The sequence below is a fragment of the Conger conger genome, chromosome 9, assembly GCF_963514075.1.
Source record: "Conger conger chromosome 9, fConCon1.1, whole genome shotgun sequence".
Lineage (NCBI taxonomy): Eukaryota > Metazoa > Chordata > Actinopteri > Anguilliformes > Congridae > Conger > Conger conger.
The window spans coordinates 1215214-1242398 of record NC_083768.1 but is presented as its reverse complement, the minus strand read 5'-3'; the positions used below and the strand labels follow the sequence as shown (position 1 = coordinate 1242398).

Below are 27185 nucleotides of genomic sequence, written 5' to 3'. Positions count from 1 at the left end.
TACACATTAGGAATTTCATTGATAAGGCACTTCACATATAGAGACATAGCCCTCACAGTTATTCACCGTGTGTACACCGGTCATACAGGCAAAATTATATATCTATTTAAAACTAAAAATGTCCCAATTTATTGATAGAACTTCATGATTTCATTTATCATTCATTCATTATCCTAACCCGCTTATCCTGAACAGGGTCGCAGGGGGGCTGGAGCCTATCCCAGCATACATTGGGCGAAAGGTAGGAATACACCCTGGACAGGTCGCCAGTCCATCGCAGGGCACACACACCATTCACTCACACACACACTCATACCTACAGGCAATTTAGACTCTCCAATCAGCCTAAACTGCATGTCTTCAGACTGTGGGAGGAAACCAGAGTACCCGGAGGAAACCCACGCAAATCGGCGGAAGGGGATTCAGAACCCAAGACTTCCTTGCTGTGAGGCGGCAGTGCTACCCACTGCAACATCCATGCCGCCATGATTTCATTTACTTGATTAAATTATTCCCTCAAAACAGAGCATGTTATAGATGAGCTGAAGTCAAAATGTACTTTTTCCCCTATTTAGTCAAACAAACACATGTTAAAGTATTCCAAACATTTTTATAAGACTGTTATACTTGTTTCCTTTTTTTTTTTTCATCCACTTCTCTGATTTCACATCATTGTGGACCAGAGGGCGTGTATGTTGGTCAAAAATCTGTCAATTCTCCATTCCCCTCCAATCAGCATCCTTATCACCCAGCAGTGCGGTCCTCATTTCAAATCGGTCAATTTGACTCCCCGCCCTTCTAAAATTACCCATTTATACGTCATATTTCGGTTAACTTGTGTATATGTCATATCTAGTTTTACTTAATATATGTCATATCTATAAATGGTAAATGGTTGGCATTTACATAGCGCCTTTATCCAAAGCGCTGTACAATTGATGCTTCTCCATTCACCCATTCATACACGCACTCACACACCGACGGCGATTGGCTGCCATGCAAGGGACTTGCTCAGGGACACTTTGACACAGCCCGGGCGGGGGATCGAACGGGCAACCCTACGACTGCCAGACGACTGCTCTTACTGCCTGAGCCATGTCTAGTTTAACTTGTGTGTATGTCATATCTAGTTTTACTTGTGTATATGTCATATCTAGTTTTTCTTGTTTATATGTCATATATAGTTTTACTTGTTTATATGTCATATATAGTTTTACTTGTTTATATGTCATATATAGTTTTACTTGTTTATATGTCATATATAGTTTTACTTGTTTATATGTCATATATAGTTTTACTTGTTTATATGTCATATCTACTTTTACTTGTTTATATGTCATATATAGTTTTACTTGTTTATATGTCATATATAGTTTTACTGGAAGCCAGTGCTGCTCTAACTTCAGCCTTTAAGGCCGTTCGGCAGTCCTGTTCATTTCACAGCCCTCATCTCCCTTCAAACAACTTCATTTTGTTGTTACAGGCAAGAAGCTTCATGACGATGGACTCATAGTCTCCAGCATGCACTCCGGTTGGCTTTGTACGTTTAAATTTGTTTTTCTCCCAGTAATGCTGCCAGGTTCCATCTTTGGATGCTCCAAATCCAAAAACATTCACCTGAGACCAAGAGGACGCAGATGGACAGTTTGATGTTAAATTGAGTAGATTTCATAGAGTCCAGTTGTTGGTAATGACTGTATTATCATCAACAATATCATTATGATTGTATATCCTACACCAGTGAGCACTTTATTATGTATTTTTAGACATATTTTTTGGACTTATTAAGTCTCCTGCTGCTGTAGCCTATCCACTTAGTGGTTTGATGCTTTGTGTGTTCAGAGACGCTCTTCTGCATACCACTGTTGCAATGTGTGGTTATATGTGTTACTGTCACCTTCCTGTCAGCTTTGACCGGTCTGGCCCTTCTCCTCTGATCTCTCTCATTAACAAGGCATTCCTGTCTGCAGAACTGCTGCCCACTGGATTTCTTTTGTTTTTTGCACCATTCTCTGCAAACTCTAAAGGCTGCTGTGCATGAGAGATACTCAAACCACCCTGTCTGTCACCAACAATCATTCCACAGTCAATCATTCTTAGATCACATTTCTGCATCATTCTGAAATTTGATCTGAAAAACAGCTGAACCACTTGACCATGTCTGCATGATTTTATGCATTTAGTTGCTGCCACATGATTGGCTGATTAAATATTTGCATTAAGAAGCTGGTGTACAGGTCTACCTAATAAAGTGCTCACTGAGTGTATGTGCATGGGTGTGGAACTGGAACTTGATTTTGTGTGTGTGTTTTTAAAAGAAATGAAAAGACGAGAACACAGATGCATACAAATGTCCATCATGGCATCTTATTTCCCACTACTGCACCTAAAACTTGTTAAACATGAATAAATAAATTACTGAAATGAAAAGCAAAACCAGGAGAGGAGGAAACAAAGGGAAGTTGGAGAAGCTTAGGGTTCTGAGTGAGGGGAATAGTGTTGGGAGAAGAGGCAGGTTTTTAGGGTACTGAGGGTAACAGTGTTGGGAGAAGAGGCAGGTTTATAGGGTACTGAGTGAGGGGAATCGTTTTGGGAGAAGAGGCAGGTTTTTAGGGTACTGAGGGTAACAGTGTTGGGAGAAGAGGCAGGTTTTTAGGGTACTGAGTGAGGAGAACAGTGTTGGGAGAAGAGGCAGGTTTTTAGGGTACTGAGGGTAACAGTGTTGGGAGAAGAGGCAGGTTTTTAGGGTACTGAGGGTAACAGTGTTGGGAGAAGAGGCAGGTTTTTAGGGTACTGAGGGTAACAGTGTTGGGAGAAAAGGCAGGTTTTTAGGGTACTGAGGGTAACAGTGTTGGGAGAAGAGGCAGGTTTTTAGGGTACTGAGGGTAACAGTGTTGGGAGAAGAGGCAGGTTTTTAGGGTACTGAGGGTAACAGTGTTGGGAGAAGAGGCAGGTTTTTAGGGTACTGAGGGTAACAGTGTTGGGAGAAGAGGCAGGTTTTTAGGGTACTGAGGGTAACAGTGTTGGGAGAAGAGGCAGGTTTTTAGGGTACTGAGGGTAACAGTGTTGGGAGAAGAGGCAGGTTTTTAGGGTCCTGAGGGTAACAGTGTTGGGAGAAGAGGCAGGTTTTTAGGGTACTGAGGGTAACAGCGTTGGGAGAAGAGGCAGGTTTTTAGGGTACTGAGGGTAACAGTGTTGGGAGAAGAGGCAGGTTTTTAAGGTACTGAGTGAGGGGAATAGTGTTGGGAGAAGAGGCAGGTTTTTAGGGTACTGAGTGAGGGGAATAGTGTTGGGAGAAGAGGCAGGTTTTTAGGGTACTGAGTGAGGGGAATAGTGTTGGGAGAAGAGGCAGGTTTTTAGGGTACTGAGTGAGGGTAACAGTGTTGGGAGAAGAGGCAGGTTTTTAGGGTACTGAGTGAGGGGAATAGTGTTGGGAGAAGAGGCAGGTTTTTAGGGTACTGAGTGAGGGGAATAGTGTTGGGAGAAGAGGCAGGTTTTTAGGGTACTGAGGGTAACAGTGTTGGGAGAAGAGGCAGGTTTTTAAGGTACTGAGTGAGGGAATAGAATTAGGAGAAGAGCCAGGTTTTGGGGGGCCACCAGAGTCCAGTGGGGAGGAGTGACTCAGTGAGGTAGGAGGGAGCCAAACCTTTTAGTGCTCTTTAGGGGGTGAGAAGGATTTAGTAATGAATATGTCAGGTGATGGGGAAGCAGTGCAGCTGACTGAGGGTGGGGGTGATGTGATTTCTTGGTATGTGTGAATATTCTGGCAGCAGAGTTTTGTATATATTACAGTTTATGGAGAGATTTATCCAGGAGATCACAGAAAAGGGCATTGCAGTAACGCGGACAGGGTTTGAGCGTCTTTGAGGGAAAGGGATGGGCAGTTGTGCAATGTTACAGAGATGGGAAAATGTAGTCTTCGTGATGGAGGTGATGCACTTTGCTTTTTCTTTTTTTCTTGGGTAAATTGGATAAAGCCAGTTTGTTTATTAGATAGTTTGTTAAAATGTGTAATATGTGCTTACCTCATCACATACGTGGATGGCGAACATCAAGGTTGAGAAGCCGGTGGAGGGATATTTCCCATGGCGTTCAAGCCAAACATCATAGACGTACTTTAAGAACGTGGGGTTGTATATTAACACCTGTGTTAAAATAAATCATAAAAGTCACAGAATGAGCACAAGAGACATACTACATGTGATATTTGTATATTCACACACTTGTACATACACACACACACACACACACACACACAGACACACACAAAAGCATTTTGGAACAAAGTGCGACACAAGACTCTTTCACCTTATTCTTGTCTGCATTAATCTTGGCCATCACCGGCATCCGGGTGCTGTTGAAAACAGAGAGATGTCAATAGCCTGCTGGGTGGCACTTAGTCCAATGACGATCCACAAGATCACAGAGTCCACTAGTACCCCAGGGCAGGACACTTGGAGCATCCATGGCAGCACTGAACCAAGAGCTGATAAAGGAGCCCTTTTTCCCTTTCTTTGTGCATAACTGTCTGTCTAGCTAATTTTAGCCCTCACCCGAACATTAAATGCAAAGCGTAATGATGAAAATGATGTTGCTTCTTTTTCATCCGAAAACAAAGTGAGTGAGCACTACAGCAGCTTCTGACAAGGGCTCCTGTTTCTCAGAGCTGCATTCAGCTTCTTAGATCAATGTTCAAACACAAATGCATTCCCAATGTAGCCCATGGCCACCTACCGTTTCACAGTGCCTGTGGTCAGAGCACTAGTGATCCACTCCAGATCCAAAGTCTTGAATGGTATCAGCAGCAGGCTCGTGTCCTTTTGCAGGTTTGTGGCACTTTCTGGGTACATGACACGATGGGTGGTTCTGTTCCCTACGTCCTTTTCATAGCCCAAAATGGGAGCTTTGTTCATTCTGCAGAGACAATATGTATCGCTTTTAGAGAACTGACTGCTATGTAAACTAGTCTTGACATTGATTTTAGACAATGCAATCATGATAGCTGCATTTTTGTGGCCCAAGTTTACCATACAACCAAGAAACATCATTATGGTTTCTGTAACGTGATGTGAGACTATACTATTGCCACAGAAAATACACTAACATTTCTATTGACTTAATAAATGCAAGCTTTGTAATTCAGGAGTTGGAAGAACACATGGTAGGACATTCTGGCTCAGCTTTTAATAGTTAATCAGGGTTAATCATATCCACTTTGCCCCCTTGTAGCTCAGTCGTTGATGTCCCAAATTATTGTTGCATTCATATTTATAGAAACAAAATACTGTGAAAAAATGAAAGCACAAAACTGCAATGCCAGATTGTTAAAGACGATTAAAAGTGAGAACAGCAGTTTAGATGTTTATCAGCCTCTTATTTGCAAAGCAGGGCAATAAAACTAGAACAGGCCATTCAGACCAGCAATGCTGACCTTATCCTACCACTAAAGTGTACCTACTGCTTAGTTTGCCTAACAGCTAAATGGTATCTAGCACCATATCAAGCCTGGTCTTGAAAACCCCCAGTATTTCTGCCTCCACTACATATCCACTTTTGGATTCTGTTTAAATCTTCCTGGATTACAATAGATTCCAAACTGTTAGCTAAACCTTCTAGTTTTGTATCATCTGCAAATTTAACTGACGTACTTTAAATGTCCCTGTCAAGGTAATTTATATGAATGAGGAAGAGCAGTGGTCCCAGCACCGATCCTTGTGGGACTCCACTTCCCACAATACCTCAGCCTGACCTGTTTTTAGGTCAGCTCAGGCTGAGTCTGTCACCTTATGATGAAGTCATTGGAGTCAATGAGGGCTCCGTAATCAGATCCCTTGAGGTTCCCAGAATTCCCTACTACAGCGCAAGTCCTGCAGCGATTGGGCCCTGAGTCGTTATAATGTCCCTCCCCAGGGACGACCTGGAATAGTTTCTGCACCACAGCACTGTAGTTGGCATTTTTCTTAGTCTGTAGCCTCTGGGGACACAATAAAGACACACAAGAGTGACTCTCAGCTGCTCAAGAGTCAATCAACAAGAGCAACGGTAGCTATGGGAGCAGAATAAAGCTTTTCTTAGACAGATGGCAGGTTATGCTGTATTTACATGGTTTTTCTCCAATTACATTTGTCAACAGACCAAAACCAAAACACACACACCCACACACACACACATACACAGTTCAGTCAGAAGACTCATAATAAATGACTCCCTGTTGTAAGCCAGCCAAAACAGGGAGTGACTACCCCCCCCACCCATGGGGGTCTTTAGAAGCTCACAGTTGGATGCTGGGGTGGTGGTGGGAGAGCAACAAACTTCTGAAGACACGATTGCAATGCAAATGCAGTAACAAGCATGTAATACAAGCAACAGCAGCAGTGAAACAACAGCATGCCAAAAAGAGCAATGCAGCAGAATGAGCCAGGCAGCGCTATGGCTTTAGCATGCAGAATGAGCCAGGCAGCTCTATGGCTTTAGCATGCAGAATGAGGCAGGCAGCGCTATGGCTTTAGCATGCAGAATGAGCCAGGCAGCCCTATGGCCTTAGCATGCAGAATGAGCCAGGCAGCGCTATGGCTTTAGCGTGCAGAATGAGCCAGGCAGCGCTATGGCTTTAGCATGCAGAATGAGCCAGGCAGCGCTATGGCTTTAGCATGCAGAATGAGCCAGGCAGCGCTATGGCTTTAGCATGCAGAATGAGGCAGGCAGCGCTATGGCTTTAGCGTGCAGAATGAGCCAGGCAGTGCTATGGCTTTAGCGTGCAGAATGAGCCAGCAGGTCAGCTTTTGGATGATTTCCAGCATCATAGGTACTTTTTTGTGTGCGTGCTTACCTGCCACCATTTAAAGGTGTCGTCAGACAGCATGGCGTTCTTCTGTGACAAGAGTGGCGATATGGACGTGTTAAAGCGCTTCATGAACCAGGGGTCTTCATCCTTAACAGAGATGCACTGGCGGCAGGCACACAGTGCCCTGGAAACGGGTTTGTCGGACCACCGAGAGACAAGTTGTGATAAGTATGATGACGTATTGCTGGAGCTAAATAAAACTATGGTAGTAGCACAGAAGCAGAACAGCACAATCAAAAGCTTTCTTCTCGGATTCTTGAGGTCCACCATTTTGTAAATGATATGTGTTTACAGACTGGAAAGTTGCAAAAAGGAGGGAGAGCTTCCTCAATGGAGGGTTTGACTTCAGACGAGGGTTTGACTTCAGACGAGGGTTTGAAAGGATTGTATCAGAAACAAAGTGCATGACCTATTCAGGCAGGGAATGTTATCCTTTCAGAACAGTTCTCAGATGCACTCAAAAGCTAGATGCATGCAGTTTACACTTTGGGGGTTTTCTGCATAGTAAACTGCAAGTACGAGAGGTACTGACAGTCGTAGATTAGTAAGTAACTGACGTCTGAATAGGAGGGAAAATGTGACGGTTTGAAGTGCAAGCTTGTGCTTCCTGTTAGAGGGAGGGGTCCTGCTTTCTTCTTTTTGACTGAATGAGGTGGTAAAGAGATGGTGAAGCTGCTCTCTGCTGGAAATCACCCACCTGGAAAGAAAACAAAGGAGGACTGATTACACTCAACATATCTATGGTACATATCAGTAATGGGCCTGGAGCATTTCCCAACAGAGGGGATTGCTCTCCGTAGAATCCATTGGAACACATAAACAACTTAAATATTACCAGATTATTCAAAAAACTAAAATCCAACCTGAGACTGCTACACTTAAGGAAAATCTAATGTTTCTGCTTAAAAATCTGTCAAATGAACATGTACATGTAAGCTATTGTAAGTATTCACTGTTCTGCATGTAAATGAGAGGCTTAGCACAATAGACACATAGACAGCAAGGTTTATTTTGAGGGGACATAGTGCATTGAAGGTGAGTATAACAGTAGTAATTATCGATAAGTTTGGTTAATGTACAATCAATATTAATTTGTTCTGTATAAATCTATATCAATACATGTAGTCTGGTGCAACCAGGCACACACAAATAAAAAAATTAGTGTACTGTATAATACTGTGATCATATCGCGTACAGTTTATGTATATTACAAAACCAAATGTAGATACTTTGTATCTTATATTATTTGGTGTACCCCAAATATTACTTTGTCATAAAAGATGCCTTGGGTCCATACAATGCCCATACTACTTCTGATAAACTACCTACAAGGAGATAAAATAATAGGTAGATATTGCACATGATTATAGTTACATATTGCACATGATTATAAGTTGATATTGCAGTGATTAGAGGTAGATATTGTACATGATTATAAGTAGACATTGCACATGGTTATAGTTAGATATTACACGTGATTATAGGTAGATATTGCACATGATTATAGTTAGATATTACACGTGATTATAAGTAGACATTGCACATGGTTATAGTTAGATATTACACGTGATTATAGGTAGATATTGCACATGATTATAGTTAGATATTACACGTGATTATAGGTAGATATTACACGTGATTATAGGCAGATATTGATTATAAGTTGATATTACACGTGATTATAAGTTGATATTGCACATTATTATAGTTACATATTGCACATGATTATAGGTAGATATTACACGTGATTATAGGTAGATATTACACATGATTATAGCTACATATTGATTATAAGTTGATATTACACGTGATTATAGGTAGATACTGCACATGATGAGCCGCGGTGGCGTAACAGGCTAAGACGCAGCAGACTTGCGGTTGCAGTTTGCTGCAGTTGCACACCGGGGTTCGATTCTCGGTCCTGCCAAAAGCCAAGTTTGGCCGGCTCACGTGGGGCAGCAATAATTGGCTCGCTGCTCCAGAGGGAGGGACTTGGCAGGGTTATTAGATCGCCGCACAATAAGCACCTCGGGCGCCTCGGAATCACGGCAACGGGCACGAGACGAGACGGCTTGAAGAAGGCGTGTCGCTCTCATTCGGGCCGCCCAGGGATGGGGTACGGGCGGTACATCTAATACGACTACCTCCAATTGAATCAGACGAGGTACAATTAGCTACCAAATTGGGAGAAAAAGGGAAAAATCTGGAAAAAAAATAAAAAAAAGATATTGCACATGATTATAGGGAGATATTGCACATGATTATAGGGAGATATTGCACATGATAATGAGTTGATATTGCACGTGATTATAGGTTGATATTGCACGTGATTGCACTCTTTAGGTTCAATCTCCCACACCAGGCAGGTTAGAGGTTCCTCATTTTATGAGAGTTCTACAGTCCCCTCCAAAAATATTTGAATAGCAATTTCTTTGTTTTTGCTATACACTGAAGACAATTGAGTTTGAGGTCAAAAGATGTAGATGAGATGACAGATCTGAAATTCAGCCTTTATTTCCTGGTATTTTTGTCTAGATTTGTTAAACAACTAAGAACATCACCTTTTATATCAGACCACCCATTTGTGTTAGAAATGATAAACCAACATCAAGACCAGAGAGCTGTCTTTGGGAGAAAGGCAAGCTATAAGAGGGGAAATCCATTGCACAAGCATTGAGGATAGCTTGTACAACAACTTGGAATGACCTGAAAAAGAAACCACTGGTGTACTGAGTGTTGGTGCGTTTTGCTTGTTGTTGCGCTTTTATTGAAAACATCAGCTAATCAGAGAAAATAGTGAATTACACCCACCAGTAATGGTGCTTCTGGCAAATCGACCCTGATTGAAAAGATATTAAAATAATGTAAATAAAACATGACATGCCAAAGAAGGCGTATTGCTAGGTGGCGTAGCCACAAACCATATCACAAACCATGTATAAAAATTATATATACAGTTGGATAATTTAGTTTGTAAGTTTTTAATGATATTAATGATGTTAGAGTGACATTTATTTACACACACTCAAATTTCAGCCATGTTATATTATTTTTCATTCATGAACTTAATTACCATACACGTGAAGATAATTTGGGACAGCCTGAAAATAAAAAGATTTAAAGAAGGAAAAAATTATATTCAAAATGTTTTACTTTATTTTGTTGCAGTAATATCTTATACTTGATAATCAGTATCATGCATGACATTTGAATCATCTTAACAAATAAGGCCCAAATGCTACACTGTGTCCCGGTACCCTGTCTCCTGGCTACTTCCTGGGTGACCATCGCCACGCCCACTTCAATGAGTGAGTCACAGAATAAATGTCATGTGACCACGAGCAATTTATATACACGGTATTTGAGGTGAAAATGCTGAATGACAATGATTAGCTAGTCAAGGCGAAAAACTCAAAATACTTAATGCGTCCCAAATTCTGAATCTGAATTCACCCTAATGTAGTGAATAGTAAACCAAGAAATACACGTAATTTGTGATGAACGAGTAGGCTACATTCAGTCTATCGACTAAAAGCGGTAATAGCATTCTTCTAAACCAGTGTTTTTTGTATAGAAAGGTGTAGGGTGTGTTGTAGATATTTACTCCATAAAAATATGTTCTTTTACATATTAGACACATAAAATAAGCCACGGCCATGCTTAAAAATTTTATTTATTTTTTTTAAAAGAAGAAAAATGACAAATTGAACGCCATATCTGGGTTAAGGGAGCTGCATCTTGACTGGGCATTGTAAGATGGAAATGAGGGTTTTAAGAACAGGCTGCATAGACCTATGTTTGTTAATGGATTTGCGGCAAGATCCTGCAGTGCATAGCCTTATACGCGATTACGCGGATATATTGCAAAATACGACGTCTGCTGTCCAAATTCACTCTTTATTTAGTAAACTATACAAGGTGCATCTCAAAAAATTTGTATATCGTGGAAAAGTTTCTTTTTTTCTGTCATTTGTTTCAAAAAGTTAAACTTTCTTATATTCTAGATTCATTACACATAAAGTGAAATATTTCAAGCCTTTTTTTATTTTAATCTTGACGATTACGTCTTACAGCTCCAGTATCTGAAAATATTACAATATTACATGAGACCAGTCAAAAAAAAGATTTATAATACAGAAATGTCGATCTTCTGAAAAGTATGTTCATTTATGCTCTCAATACATGGTCGGGCAATCATGGGGAAAACTGCTGACGTGACAGTTGCCCAGTAGACACTCATTGACACCCTCCACAAGGAGGGTAAGCCATAGAAGGTCGTTGCTGAAAGGGCTGGCTGTTCGCAGAGTGTTGTATCAACGCATATTCATGGAAAGTTGACTGGAAGTTCTTGAAGTCCAGTGTGTCCAAGTTTCCACAGTCAGTGATGATTTGGGGTGCCATGTCATCTGCTGGTGTTGGTCCACTGTGTTTTATCAAGTCCAGAGTCAACGCAGCAGATTACCAGGAGATTTTAGAGCACTTCATACTTCCGTCTGCTGACAAGCTTTATGGAGATGCTGATTTCCTTTTCCAGCAGGACTTGGCATCTGCCCACAGTGCCAAATCTACTAGTAACTGGTTTGCTGACCATGGTATTACTGTGCTTGATTGACCTGAACCACATAGATAATCATCGAGATTCAAAATAATAAATAATTGAAATATTTCACTTTATGTGTAATGAATCTAGAATATGTGAAAGTTTCAATTAAATAACAGAAAAAAGTAACTTTTCCACGATATTCTAATTCTTTTTAGATAAACCTGTGTAGCGTATTAAATTGATATTCACAAAGTAGGGATTAGTAATAAGTGAATAGTGAGCCATTTCAGATACAGCCAATGGGTGCGTCCCATTATTCTGAAAATGCATACTTCACTCCACTTTGTCCCAAACGTTACGGTGCCCTGAGATGGAAGGGCTACGTATAAACACCGCTATAATTTCTACATGGGAACCCAAAGTGTATACAAAATACCCTTTAATAAAATCTGAAAATTTGCACTTTAATCACATGTTAATTGTGTGATTTCAAATCTAAAATTGTAGCAAATCAGAGGCAAAGAAATACATTCCGAGCCTTGAGAGATATAACCCATCACATTACATTACATTACATTACATTACAAGGCATTTAGCAGACGCTCTTATCCAGAGCGACGTACAACGAAGAGCAAATCAAACACAAGTATGAGTGCTAAGAGGACCTGAGAGCCCAGTACAGTTCCGAGTCTTAGTGTAAACATACAGATACAATCGGAACCCTTGAAGAATAACCCGATGTACAAGGAGGGGTTTGGAGAGACGCTATTAAACGACTAATCCTGTTATATCGGCCTCCTCCTCGTTCTCCTTATATAAAATAGTGTCAGAAGTAAAACTAAAAAAGAAATACTACAACAAAGTTAATCAAACCAGCGCCACCATTCATGTGAATAACTTACCTTGATGTCCGCTGCGGGAAAGGTGAAGTTACATTTCCATCGCCGATGAGGACTGAAAAAACAAAAGCATTTATGCACCTACACTACAGGTGCGTCCCAATAGACGGAAAGTGTATAGGCATACAGCACTCCTTTGCGCCACATTATTTCGCAGAAGTGGAGGAGTGGCCCTGGGGGAGTGGAGTGAAGGATGGTGGAGTGAAAGATTGTGGGACGCAGTCTAGCACTGAATGGGGGCGAGTCGCGCACATTAAACTATGAGAAGTTAACGAGCACACCTGCGGACGATGGCGTATGACAGGTGAACACAGCGATGCAGCTTACGCCAGCCGGCAAACGCAAATGATCGGCCGAAATGGATAAGCCGTTTATAAACGGTATAGAATTGCGTCAGGACTTTCAATATTTAGAAGAGGTGAATTTGTCCCCCCAAAACATAATGAATGATAACCTCCTCCCCAGTACAGGTATAAATAACAGCACAGAGGGTCTAAACGCTTAGATATCTTTCTTGCCTATTTTACAATTATTTCATACACCCGCAGTTGCGATATGTCTACCGTTGCGGAAGCATGATAGTGTCATGAATCAAGTGTAAATAGCTATCACGCTTGTTTTACCTTCAGTGTTTCTGAATGAGAGTATATGCGGATGAAACGCTAACGTTATCTAGTTTATAACTTGTGCCTGAAGTTATCTGAGGTGCGTTCAGCAAACAGGCGAACGTTTGCAAACAATTAAAGTTTTTTCCGTTAGCATTCTGTTCGCTGTGTTTGCAAACGGTCTGAAAGATATGCGGCGAACAATGAGGAAGCTGGACTGAGGTAAATGTGAAGATAAATTGATGCAGAAGAGGAGTAAATTGGTTCATAAAAATTCACCAGAATGCAGGAAATTAAGTGAGAGATGCTCAAAATTTCCTGGGGGAGAACACCCAATGTTGAAATGAAACCTATGCCCTTGAGTACTAATATACTATATTAACACACTTACTGTCTGTCTAACTAATAAACTAACAGTCACTTATTTTGGGTATTTAGATTTATACACTTACTATAACTTACAAACAATTATCTCCCATTTCTAGTCTGCTCTGTAACTCCGCCTCTCTGTTCTATCACTATGTAATGTCCACGTCCTAATCCGGAGCCGAATGTCTTTCATGTGGGTTCGTTTCCTCTTTGTTATTATATCAGTACCCTATTATGTTCTCCGCATGTTGTCCATTTGTTTAGCCCAACTCACTCCCGTGCCCCGCCTAGTTTGGTCTGGTCTTGGTATTTAAACACCTGTCTCTGCATTGTTCTTTGTCTGAACGTTGATCAATATCGGGTTGCCAATTCATAGTAAGCCTGTATATTTGAGATTCAAGAACGACACGAGTTTGCCTTATCCTTCTGTTTTTTTTTTTGCTTGTTTGATTATTTGATTATTCGTTTTGGCCCTTTTTGTACTCCAGCTTGTGACTCTCAGATTATAGGCCCCTGCTTTGTTTTTTGACCATTATTTTGAATCTCGATTCTGGCATTGTTTGAACTCTGTTTACCTGGCTTGATTCTGGGATTGTTTGAACTCTGTTTACCTGGCTTGATCCTGGACTGATTAAAGAACAACATTTTTGCATACTCCCTGGTCTGTGTCTGGGTCCTCTGAACGGTACCTCACACATAAAATGAAAGAAAACCAAAACGTAGTCGTGGTCACAGGCAGAAGGTCGATAACAGTAAGGCAGTCCAAACAGGCAGATAAACAGAAACAAAATCTGGGATGTGAGATATAGCTCAAGTCTGGAGACATGGAACACTGGATGGAGTCAGGCCCTATGCCTGGAAGGTGGGGGGTGTGATGGGAGACGGAGTCAGGCATTGAGAAGGTGGGGGGTGTGATGGGAGATGGAGTCAGGCATTGAGAAGGTGGGGGGTGTGATGGGAGATGGAGTCAGGCATTGAGAAGGTGGGGGGTGTGATGGGAGATGGAGTCAGGCATTGAGAAGGTGGGGGGTGTGATGGGAGATGGAGTCAGGCATTGAGAAGGTGGGGGGTGTGATGGGAGATGGAGTCAGGCATTGAGAAGGTGGGGGGTGTGATGGGAGATGGAGTCAGGCATTGAGAAGGTGGGGGGTGTGATGGGAGATGGAGTCAGGCATTGAGAAGGTGGGGGGTGTGATGGGAGATGGAGTCAGGCATTGAGAAGGTGGGGGGTGTGATGGGAGATGGAGTCAGGCATTGAGAAGGTGGGGGGTGTGATGGGAGATGGAGTCAGGCATTGAGAAGGTGGGGGGTGTGATGGGAGATGGAGTCAGGCATTGAGAAGGTGGGGGGTGTGATGGGAGATGGAGTCAGGCATTGAGAAGGTGGGGGGTGTGATGGGAGATGGAGTCAGGCATTGAGAAGGTGGGGGGTGTGATGGGAGATGGAGTCAGGCATTGAGAAGGTGGGGGGTGTGATGGGAGATGGAGTCAGGCATTGAGAAGGTGGGGGGTGTGATGGGAGATGGAGTCAGGCATTGAGAAGGTGGGGGGTGTGATGGGAGATGGAGTCAGGACATGGCGGCCCCGAGGAGCAATGATGTGCATCCTCCACCCAGGGGAGCGAGGCCTCCCAGGAGGGCAGGGATTTCTCCACCAGGCAGTGCAGTGTCTTTGCCGGCTCCTGGCTCGTCCGCTCAGTCTGGCCGGCGGTCTGGGGGTGAAAGCTAGACAGCAGCTGGGTCTTGGCCTCCAGAGCGGACAGCATGACCTCTAAAAGCGACTGGAGAACTGAGGACCACGGCCCCTGGTCACCTCCAGGGGCAGGCCGTGCAGACGGAAGGCGTGGAGGAACAGGAGCTCCGCTGTCTCTTTCCAGGAGGGTAGTTTGGGGAGAGCAAACGAAGTGAACAAACTTCAAAAACTGGTCCACCATGATGAGGACCACGGACGCCTTGGTTTTGCCACAATGGCTTTTTATGTTTCGTTTTGGTCGAAGCTTTCTCTGTCAGAGAAACTTTGCTGGGCCTGAAAAACTCAAATTAGCGTTTCCCTAAAACTTTTCCCTCCATCTTGCGACCACAAACTTGCCAACTATTAATGGATGGGGAAATAATTCAGTACATCTTGTTTCAAAATGCATACAATAAAGGTATATTTTAATGACAATCAAAATGGCAGAGATGCAGGTTGCTTAGCTTTGCAGTGGCATAGCTTTGTCAGATAGGCAAATGAGGGATTGTAACAGACATTTAAACCAGGAGTGCCCAAATTTTTGCACCCCACTGTAAAAATACTTGGAAATAAAAACTGAAATTCGGATACGAATCTCATGTACAGCTTCTGACCTCAAACCCAATTGTCTTCAGTGTATAATTGGCCTTGCTGTTCCAATCATTTTGGAGGGGACTGCATAAACACAACAAAACCAATGGTCACCATTTAAAATAAATTGTTACATTTGTGGTGTTAAACATGTCAAATATGTCAAATATGTCACGGTAGAGAATACTGGCTGTTGACAGTACGGCATGAAGCATTAAAAAGTTGTGGGGTTAGGGTCTGTGAATGTGGATTAATCTTTCAGTCTAGAAACCCCACCCCTCATCTCTTGGTGAAGTTTTCAAACGCCACTCACACACAAGAACGAGTTGCCAGAATGAAAACAACCCCATTATTCTTGCAGAAATGCAACTACGGTATGCAACTATAAAAAAAAGTTTTTAAACCTCTTAAAAGCTTTCTATGAACTAGCCAGCTAAATTGCTTGTAATCACGCATGCACGCCATGACGTCACTTTCACGCTGACGTCTTTGGTTTTTTTTGAAGGTGCTGCTGCGCCGATGTTATTAATCTTGCAGAATGTGAAGTTGATTCATTTTGTAATGATGCTGACGAAACAATATCTGTATTTTGGGAAGGTATATATTGCCATGTTTTCTGGAATGATACAAAGAAACTTACAGATGGTACAATCGATTGTTTTTTTTAATTTGTGCTACTATGTTTTCAAAAAATGAGAAGGTAAACATAAACCATAAAATGTCTGTTATCAACCATCTCTTAATTTGAGCAAAATCTCATATCCATTCCAGCGAATATGCTAATCAGAAACCACATTTTGTAGTATTTCAGGCCTTATTAAATCACACTCGCTTTATATAATGTGGTGTAAAGCATAGCCCCAGTTCTAAAGCCATTGAGACTGCGTGTAATGGCTATTTTCTAGCCATCCATTAAATTACATCAATCAACCTGTAATATGCTTATATCCTGTGATATTATATATATCTTTGTTGAGTTCAATAAAAAAGTGTTTTTTTTTACAGATATTATTTTCCCAGAATCTTGCAATATATTTGGAGGCCCCACAAACTAAAACTGTCTACTCTCTGTTCCGAATTCCGAATTCAGACTTTATTGCTCAGGAAGCGTAATTGTTCAACACATAAACACGTTTTAGTTTACGGTAACATAATTCCCAAAATTAACGAGACACTCACATATACAATTTACAGTAAAAAGTTCGTTCGCCAACCCGGACGGAACAATATTCTCAGTGTTGTATAGCGCATTATCAATGTTTCTGCATGTTCACACTTCAGATTACATTCTTTGTTAAATTGCCCTTGTGTGGCATTCAACACACAAACATTAATTTGAAGGGAAGAACAATCAACCACAGGAGTTTGGTCTATATTCTGGTGAACTATATTCGAGTCTCATCCTAAAACATAGACGTTCAACAATATCTCCTTTTCTTTTTATTATTATTTCATTCATTTTTTAATTACAAACATTTTTGTTCTTGAATTTCTTTTTTTCTTTTCTTTTTTCAGTTTTAAGTAAGCTCTTGAAGTGGCCGCCTTAATTAACTGATTACGTCAGTCTTTACTTCAGGATAATGCTAATCAAGCTAATAGCAATTGCCGTTACATTGTTCGAAATAACTAGACACATTTATTATAACGGAACAATATGCACATGTCCATACAGGATACGAATAGTCACTGCATCGGCGTCTGTGATATTAATTGATATAGACCACTTACTTCCGATCTTAGGCTCCCCGTGCTTGAGAAACTGATATCCTTTGGAGTCATTCCGTAGTCAAACCTATATTTCCATCTTTATTAACCCAAAGGAAAGAAACCACAGTAAAAGCGTATCCCGTTGATAATGGTCGATGATAACTGTGGAGAGGCACCAAAGCGTGCTCTATTTAAAGTAGTGCCATAGTAGCGGTGGCCGTGTATGGGTAAATAGTATCGACTGTAGATCGGGTAAAAGATTATCGGATTTTTTAATACGTTTTTGAGGTAACGCGCCAGCGCCCGAAAAAACCGAGGCTGCAATGGCATTACTTACACCTGAGCGCCTTACACCTGAGCTACCGGCATTTGACAGACGCCTGATAAAATAAATGGATGTTTGAATTACAATCAAAATGGTAGATATGCAGGTTGCTTCACAGGTGTTATAAGTATAATACCATACAGAATCTGGGCAACATGCAAATACATACAGACAGAGAATGGCATAGCTTTTGCAAATGAGGGAGGCTGGTAGATGAAATGAAGGTTTAAGGTTTCAAGGTGCGATGTCATTAAAATGACTTCACTCTTGTCTCACAAAGCCAGTGACACTCTCATGCATGTGTCACCATGGCAGCAGGTGCATACCTCTTCTTGAATCATGTCCTGGGTTAGCATATCAATCCTGCATAATCGTACATTACTTTTCCTGCATTTCAACCAATAATGCTGGCTTCCTGTGTATCCTATTGAAGAGAGTGAGCGTACAGTAGATTTGTCTGGTAGAGAATGGTGTATTCACCTAGTCCAAGAAAATTAATAGATACCAAGTCTGGACCAGTTTTATCCTCAGTATTTAGCCAAAGATGTATGGATAAATATTAATAAATGAAAAATAATATGGTGTTTTTCTATATTCAGTGGAAACTGAAGAGGGGGGAGAAAAAGGAAACAATCAATATGACCCTCCATGTTGTTTCCTTTAACCTCCTGCAGGGAGAGACAGAGCACCAATGTATCTCAGCAGGTCCAACAAACATAATCTATGTGGTTAATTTAACTGAGCTTGTTTCCTTCATGTTGCCAGAATGTCCAGACATCCCTTCTTAAGCACATGAAAAGCAAAGGGTTTGATTGTCAGTTAAGAAAGAATATCAGACATAACTATATAATTTAGTCACTGTAGATTTCTCCCTATCTGGAGACGGCAAATTGGCTAATTCAGAAACTTTGTAGACCAGGAACCATAGAACCTTCTGATCCTCAGGTAAGATTAACCCTCAGAGCAGAATAGCAGTGTGAGTTTAGGCTGAGTCTAACCCTCAGAGCAGAATAGCAGTGTGAGTTTAGGCTGAGATTAACCCTCAGTGCAGAATAGCAGTGTGAGTTTAGGCTGAGTCTAACCCTCAGAGCAGAATAGCAGTGTGAGATTAGGCTGAAATTAACCCTCAGAGCAGAATAGCAGTGTGAGTTTAGGCTGAGTCTAACCCTCAGAGCAGAATAGCAGTGTGAGTTTAGGCTGAGATTAACCCTCAGAATACCCTCTGAGCAGCTCTTCTCATTAAAACAATTCTTCAAATAAAATAATTTTTTTATTAAATACATTTTGAAAAATTCTTTATAAATGCAAGATAAAGTTTAAAAGGCACATAACCCCCATCCCCAAATCCCAAACATTACACATTAGGAATTTTATTGATAAGGCACTTCACATACAGCCCTCACAGTTATTCACCTTGTGTACACCGGTCAATTTAGACTCTCCAATCAGCCTAAACTGCATGTCTTCGGACTGTGGGAGGGAACCGGAGAACCCGGAGGAAACCCACGCAAACACGGGGAGAACATGCAAACTCCACACAGAGAGGCCCCGGCTGAAGGGGATTCAGAACCCAAGACTTCCTTGCTGTGAGGCGGCAGTGCTACCCACTGCAACATCCATGCCGCCATGATTTCATTTACTTGATTAAATTATTCCCTCAAAACAGAGCATGTTATAGATGAGCTGAAGTCAAAATGTACTTTTTCCCCTATTTAGTCAAACAAACACATGTTAAAGTAATCCAAACATTTTTATAAGACTGTTTTACTTGTTTCCATTTTTTTTTTCCATCCACTTCTCTGATTTCACATCATTGTGGACCAGAGGGCGTGTATGTTGGTCAAAAATCTGTCAATTCTCCATTCCCCTCCAATCAGCATCCTTATCACCCAGCAGTGTGGTCCTCATTTCACATCGGTCAATTTGACTCCCCGCCCTTCTAAAATTACCCATTTATACGTCATATCTCGGTTAACTTGTGTATATGTCATATCTAGTTTTACTTTATATATGTCATATATAGTTTTACTTGTTTATATGTCATATATAGTTTTACTTGTTTATATGTCATATCTAGTTTTACTTGTTTATATGACATATATAGTTTTACTTGTTTATATGTCATATATAGTTTTTCTTGTTTATATGTCATATATAGTTTTACTTGTTTATATGTCATATCTAGTTTTACTTGTTTATATGTCATATATAGTTTTTCTTGTTTATATGTCATATATAGTTTTACTTGTTTATATGTCATATATAGTTTTACTTGTTTATATGTCATATATAGTTTTTCTTGTTTCTATGTCATATATAGTTTTACTTGTTTATATGTCATATATAGTTTTTCTTGTTTATATGTCATATATAGTTTTACTTGTTTATATGTCATATATAGTTTTACTTGTTTATATGTCATATATAGTTTTTCTTGTTTCTATGTCATATATAGTTTTACTTGTTTATATGTCATATATAGTTTTTCTTGTTTCTATGTCATATATAGTTTTACTTGTTTATATGTCATATCTAGTTTTACTTGTTTATATGTCATATCTAGTTTTACTTGTTTATATGTCATATCTAGTTTTTCTTGTTTATATGTCATATATAGTTTTACTTGTTTATATGTCATATCTAGTTTTACTTGTTTATATGTCATATATAGTTTTACTTGTTTATATGTCATATCTAGTTTTACTTGTTTATATGTCATATATAGTTTTACTGGAAGCCAGTGCTGCTCTAACTTCAGCCTTTAAGGCCGTTCGGCAGTCCTGTTCATTTCACAGCCCTCATCTCCCTTCAAACAACTTCATTTTGTTGTTACAGGCCAGCAGCTTCATGAGCATGGACTCATAGTCTCCAGCATGCAGTCCGGTTGGCTTTGTACGTTTAAATTTGTTTTTCTCCCAGTAATGCTGCCAGGTTCCATCTTTGGATGCTCCAAATCCAAAAACATTCACCTGAGACCAAGAGGACGCAGATGGACAGTTTGATGTTAAATTGAGTAGATTTCATAGAGTCCAGTTGTTGGTAGTGACTGTATTATCATCAACAATATAATTATGATTGTATATCCTACACCAATGAGCACTTTATTATGTATTTTTAGACATATTTTTTGGACTTATTAAGTCTCCTGCTGCTGTAGCCTATCCACTTAGTGGTTTGATGCTTTGTGTGTTCAGAGACGCTCTTCTGCATACCACTGTTGTAATGTGTGGTTATATGTGTTACTGTCACCTTCCTGTCAGCTTTGACCAGTCTGGCCCTTCTCCTCTGATCTCTCTCATTAACAAGGCGTTTCTGTCTGCAGAACTGCTGCCCACTGGATTTTTTTTGTTTTTTGCACCATTCTCTGCAAACTCTAAAGGCTGCTGTGCATGAGAGATACTCAAACCACCCTGTCTGTCACCAACAATCATTCCACAGTCAATCATTCTTAGATCACATTTCTGCATCATTCTGAAATTTGATCTGAAAAACAGCTGAACCACTTGACCATGTCTGCATGATTTTATGCATTTAGTTGCTGCCACATGATTGGCTGATTAAATATTTGCATTAAGAAGCTGGTGTACAGGTCTACCTAATAAAGTGCTCACTGAGTGTATGTGCATGGGTGTGGAACTGGAACTTGATTTTGTGTGTGTGTTTTTAAAAGAAATGAAAAGACGAGAACACAGATGCATACAAATGTCCATCATGGCATCTTATTTCCCACTACTGCACCTAAAACTTGTTAAACATGAATAAATAAATTACTGAAATGAAAAGCAAAACCAGGAGAGAAGGAAACAAAGGGAAGTTGGAGAAGCTTAGGGTTCTGAGTGAGGGGAATAGTGTTGGGAGAAGAGGCAGGTTTATCGGGTTCTGAGTGAGGGGAATAGTGTTGGGAGAAGAGGCAGGTTTTTAGGGTTCTGAGTGAGGGGAATAGTGTTGGGAGAAGAGGCAGGTTTTTAGGGTTCTGAGTGAGGGGAATAGTGTTGGGAGAAGAGGCAGGTTTATAGGGTTCTGAGTGAGGGGAATAGTGTTGGGAGAAGAGGCAGGTTTTTAGGGTTCTGAGTGAGGGGAATAGTGTTGGGAGAAGAGGCAGGTTTTTAGGGTTCTGAGTGAGGGGAATAGTGTTGGGAGAAGAGGCAGGTTTATAGGGTTCTGAGTGAGGGGAATAGTGTTGGGAGAAGAGGCAGGTTTTTAGGGTTCTGAGTGAGGGGAATAGTGTTGGGAGAAGAGGCAGGTTTTTAGGGTTCTGAGTGAGGGGAATAGTGTTGGGAGAAGAGGCAGATTTTTAGGGTTCTGAGTGAGGGGAATAGTGTTGGGAGAAGAGGCAGGTTTTTAGGGTACTGAGTGAGGAGAACAGTGTTGGGAGAAGAGGCAGGTTTTTAGGGTACTGAGTGAGGGGAATAGTGTTGGGAGAAGAGGCAGGTTTTTAGGGTACTGAGGGTAACAGTGTTGGGAGAAGAGGCAGGTTTTTAGGGTACTGAGGGTAACAGTGTTGGGAGAAGAGGCAGGTTTTTAGGGTACTGAGTGTAACAGTGTTGGGAGAAGAGGCAGGTTTTTAGGGTACTGAGTGAGGAGAAGAGTGTTGGGAGAAGAGGCAGGTTTATAGGGTTCTGAGTGAGGGGAATAGTGTTGGGAGAAGAGGCAGGTTTTTAGGGTACTGAGTGAGGGGAATAGTGTTGGGAGAAGAGGCAGGTTTTTAGGGTTCTGAGTGAGGAGAACAGTGTTGGGAGAAGAGGCAGGTTTTTAGGGTACTGAGGGTAACAGTGTTGGGAGAAGAGGCAGGTTTTTAGGGTACTGAGGGTAACAGTGTTGGGAGAAGAGGCAGGTTTTTAGGGTACTGAGTGAGGGGAACAGTGTTGGGAGAAGAGGCAGGTTTTTAGGGTTCTGAGTGAGGGGAATAGTGTTGGGAGAAGAGGCAGGTTTTTAGGGTTCTGAGTGAGGGGAATAGTGTTGGGAGAAGAGGCAGGTTTTTAGGGTTCTGAGTGAGGGGAATAGTGTTGGGAGAAGAGGCAGGTTTTTAGGGTTCTGAGTGAGGGGAATAGTGTTGGGAGAAGAGGCAGGTTTTTAGGGTTCTGAGTGAGGGGAATAGTGTTGGGAGAAGAGGCAGGTTTATAGGGTACTGAGTGAGGGGAATAGTGTTGGGAGAAGAGGCAGGTTTTTAGGGTTCTGAGTGAGGGGAATAGTGTTGGGAGAAGAGGCAGGTTTTTAGGGTACTGAGTGAGGAGAACAGTGTTGGGAGAAGAGGCAGGTTTTTAGGGTACTGAGGGTAACAGTGTTGGGAGAAGAGGCAGGTTTTTAGGGTACTGAGGGTAACAGTGTTGGGAGAAGAGGCAGGTTTTTAGGGTACTGAGGGTAACAGTGTTGGGAGAAAAGGCAGGTTTTTAGGGTACTGAGGGTAACAGTGTTGGGAGAAGAGGCAGGTTTTTAGGGTACTGAGGGTAACAGTGTTGGGAGAAGAGGCGGGTTTTTAGGGTACTGAGGGTAACAGCGTTGGGAGAAGAGGCAGGTTTTTAGGGTACTGAGTGAGGGGAATAGTGTTGGGAGAAGAGGCAGGTTTTTAGGGTACTGAGTGAGGGGAATAGTGTTGGGAGAAGAGGCAGGTTTTTAGGGTACTGAGGGTAACAGTGTTGGGAGAAGAGGCAGGTTTTTAAGGTACTGAGTGAGGGGAATAGTGTTGGGAGAAGAGGCAGGTTTTTAAGGTACTGAGTGAGGGAATAGAATTAGGAGAAGAGCCAGGTTTTGGGGGGCCACCAGAGTCCAGTGGGGAGGAGTGACTCAGTGAGGTAGGAGGGAGCCAAACCTTTTAGTGCTCTTTAGGGGGTGAGAAGGATTTAGTAATGAATATGTCAGGTGATGGGGAAGCAGTGCAGCTGACTGAGGGTGGGGGTGATGTGATTTCTTGGTATGTGTGAATATTCTGGCAGCAGAGTTTTGTATATATTACAGTTTATGAAGAGATTTATCAGGGAGATTGGGACAGAAAAGGGCATTGCAGTAACGCGGACAGGGTTTGAGCGTCTTTGAGGGAAAGGGATGGGCAGTTGTGCAATGTTACAGAGATGGGAAAATGTAGTCTTCGTGATGGAGGTGATGCACTTTGCTTTTTCTTTTTTTCTTGGGTAAATTGGATAAAGCCAGTTTGTTTATTATATAGTTTGTTAAAATGTGTAATATGTGCTTACCTCATCACATACGTGGATGGCGAACATCAAGGTTAAGAAGCCGGTGGAGGGATATTTCCCATGGCGTTCAAGCCACACATCATAGACGTACTTTAAGAACGTGGGGTTGTATATTAACACCTGTGTTAAAATAAATCATAAAAGTCACAGAATGAGTACAAGAGACATACTACATGTGATATTTGTATATTCACACACTTGTACATACACACACACACACACACAGACACAAAAGCATCTTGGAAGTGCGACACAAGACTCTTTCACCTTATTCTTGTCTGCATTAATCTTGGCCATCACCGGCATCCGGGTGCTGTTGAAAACAGAGAGATGTCAATAGCCTGCTGGGTGGCACTTAGTCCAATGACGATCCACAAGATCACAGAGTCCACTAGTACCCCAGGGCAGGACACTTGGAGCATCCATGGCAGCACTGAACCAAGAGCTGATAAAGGAGCCCTTTTTCCCTTTCTTTGTGCATAACTGTCTGTCTAGCTAATTTTAGCCCTCACCCTAACATTAAATGCAAAGCGTAATGATGAAAACTGTTGCTTCTTTTTCATCCGAAAACAAAGTGAGTGAGCACTACAGCAGCTTCTGACGAGGGCTCCTGTTTCTCAGAGCTGCATTCAGCTTCTTAGATCAATGTTCAAACACAAATGCATTCCCAATGTAGCCACCTACCGTTTCACAGTGCCAAGCTGGGGAAGACCCCTTGACTGCTTGGAAGGCTAGCACCAATGTTTTGAATTTGCAGCAGCCAGTGGAGGGAAGTAAGCAGGGGGGGTGACGTGTGAGTATTTGGGAAGGTTGAAGACCAGACGAGCTGCTGCATTCTGTATAAGTTGGAGGGGTCTGTTGGCGGACACTGGGAGGTCAGCCAAGAGAGAGTTGCAGTCGTCCAGGTGGCACAAAACCATCGCCTGGACCAGGAGCTGGGTCGAGTAGGGGGTGAGAAAGGGGCGGATTCTCTGGACTTCAGTAGATTCCAAACTGTTAGCTAAACCTCCTAGTTTTATATCTGCAAATTTAACTGACAAGCTTTCAATGTCTCTGTCAAGGTCATTTATAAGAATGAGGAAGAGCAGTGGTCCCACCCCTATCCTTGTGGGACTCCACTTCCCACAACACCCTTATTAGGTCAGGTCAGGCTGAGTCTGTCACCTTATGATGAAGTCATTAGAGTCAATGAGAACGCTGTAATCGGATCCCTTGAGGTTCCCAGAATTCATTACATTACATTACATTACGTGGCATTTAGCAGACGCTCTTATCCAGAGCGACGTACAACAAAGTGCAAATCAAACACAAGTGCCAAGAGGAGCTGAGAGGACAGTACAGTTCCCCACTACAGCGCAAGTCCTGCAGCGATTGGGTGCTGAGTCGTCGTAGTGTCCCTCGCCAGAGACGACCTTGAATAGTTTCCGCACCACATCTCCGTAGTTCGCATGTTGCTTAGTCTGTAGCCTCTGGAGACACAATGAAGACACACAGAGACTCTCAGCTGCTCAAGAGTCAATCAACAAGAGCAACGGTAGCTATGGGAGCAGAATAAAGCCTTTCTTAGGCAGATGGCAGGTTATGCTGTGTTTACATGGTTTTTCTCCAATTACATTTGTCAACAGACCAAAACCAAAACACACATACACACACATACACAGTTCACTCAGACAACTCACAATAAATCACTCCCTGTTGTAAGCCAGCCAAAACAGGGAGTGACTACCCCCCCCACCCATGGGGGTCTTTAGAAGCTCACTGTTGGATGCTGGGGTGGTGGTGGGAGAGCAACAAACTTCTGAAGACACGATTAATATGCAATTGCAGTAAAAGCATGTAATATAAGCAACAGCAGCACTGAAGCAACAGCATGCCCAAAAGAGCAATGCAGCAGAATGAGCCAGGCACTGCTATGGCTTTAGCATGCAGAATGAGCCAGGCAGTGCTATGGCTTTAGCATGCAGAATGAGCCAGGCAGCGCTATGGCTTTAGCATGCAGAATGAGGCAGGCAGCGCTATGGCTTTAGCATGCAGAATGAGCCAGGCAGTGCTATGGCTTTAGCATGCAGAATGAGGCAGGCAGCGCTATGGCTTTAGCATGCAGAATGAGCCAGGCAGTGCTATGGCTTTAGCATGCAGAATGAGGCAGGCAGCGCTATGGCTTTAGCATGCCAAATGAGCCAGGCAGTGCTATGGCTTTAGCATGCAGAATGAGGCAGGCAGCGCTATGGCTTTAGCATGCCAAATGAGCCAGGCAGTGCTATGGCTTTAGCATGCAGAATGAGCCAGGCAGCGCTATGGCTTTAGCATGCAGAATGAGCCAGGCAGCTCTATGGCTTCAGCATGGAGAATGAGCCAGACAGTGCTATGGCTTTAGCATGCAGAATGAGCCAGGCAGCCCTATGGCTTTAGCATGCAGAATGATACTTTTTTGGGAGAACATTGGGTGAACTGTGTTTCTCTGAATTGGTTGGAATCCATGTTTGTGTGCATGCTTACCTGCCACCATTTAAAGGTGTCGTTAGACAGCATGGCGTTCTTCTGTGACAAAAGTGGTGATATTGACGGGTTAAAGCGCTTCATGAACCAGGGGTCTTCATCCTCAACAGAGATGCACTGGCGGCAGGCACACAGTGCCTTGGAAATGGATTTGTTGGACCGCCAGAAGGCAAGTTGTAACGATGAGGTGCTGCTGTAGTTGAATGTAATGATGGTAATGGCACAGATGCAGAACAGCACAATCAAAAGCTTTCTTCTCGGATTCTTGAGGTCCACCATTTTGTCCATGATATGTGTTTATAGACATATGGAAAGTTGTAAAAAGGAGGGAGAGCTTCCTCAAATGAGGGTTTGACTTCAGACGAGGGTTTGAAAGGATTGTATCAGAAACAAAGTGCATGACCCATTCAGGCAGGGAATGCAATCCTTTTAGAACAGTTCTCAGATGCACAAAACCTAACAGTAAGTCACGTCTGAATAGGAGGGAAAATGTGACGGTTTGAAGTGCAAGCTTGTGCTTCCTGTTAGAGGGAGGGGTCCTGCTTTCTTCTTTTTGACTGAATGAGGTGGTGAAGAAATGGTGAAGCTGCTCTCTGCTGGAAATCACCCACCTAGAAAGAAAACAAAGGAGGACTGATTACACTCAACATATCTATGGTACATATCAGTAATGGACCTGGAGCATTTCCCAACAGAGGGGATTGCTCTCCGTACAATCCTTTGGAGCACACAACTGACTTAAATATTAGCAGATTATTAAAAAAACAAAATTATATTTATCCAACCTGAGACTACTACACTCAAGGAAAGAAGAACTGGCACCATATAAAATCTAGTTCATGCTTAAAAATCTATGAAATGAACATACCCATGTAAGCTATT

General features: G+C 42.0%; 1 protein-coding gene across 1 annotated transcript; it reads right to left on the bottom strand.

Annotated features, from left to right (window-relative positions):
• Positions 1-1446: 1446 nt before the first annotated feature.
• LOC133136623 (CMP-N-acetylneuraminate-beta-galactosamide-alpha-2,3-sialyltransferase 1-like) lies at positions 1447-26582 on the bottom strand. Its single transcript, XM_061254260.1, has 10 exons — positions 26304-26582; positions 25144-25273; positions 14835-15047; positions 12290-12341; positions 6830-6968; positions 5784-5974; positions 4735-4914; positions 4309-4354; positions 4026-4145; positions 1447-1617 (listed from the first exon to the last, which is right to left on the bottom strand). The coding sequence occupies exons 1-10, from the start codon at positions 26580-26582 to the stop codon at positions 1447-1449; spliced, it is 1521 nt and encodes a 506-aa protein (XP_061110244.1).
• Positions 26583-27185: the final 603 nt, after the last annotated feature.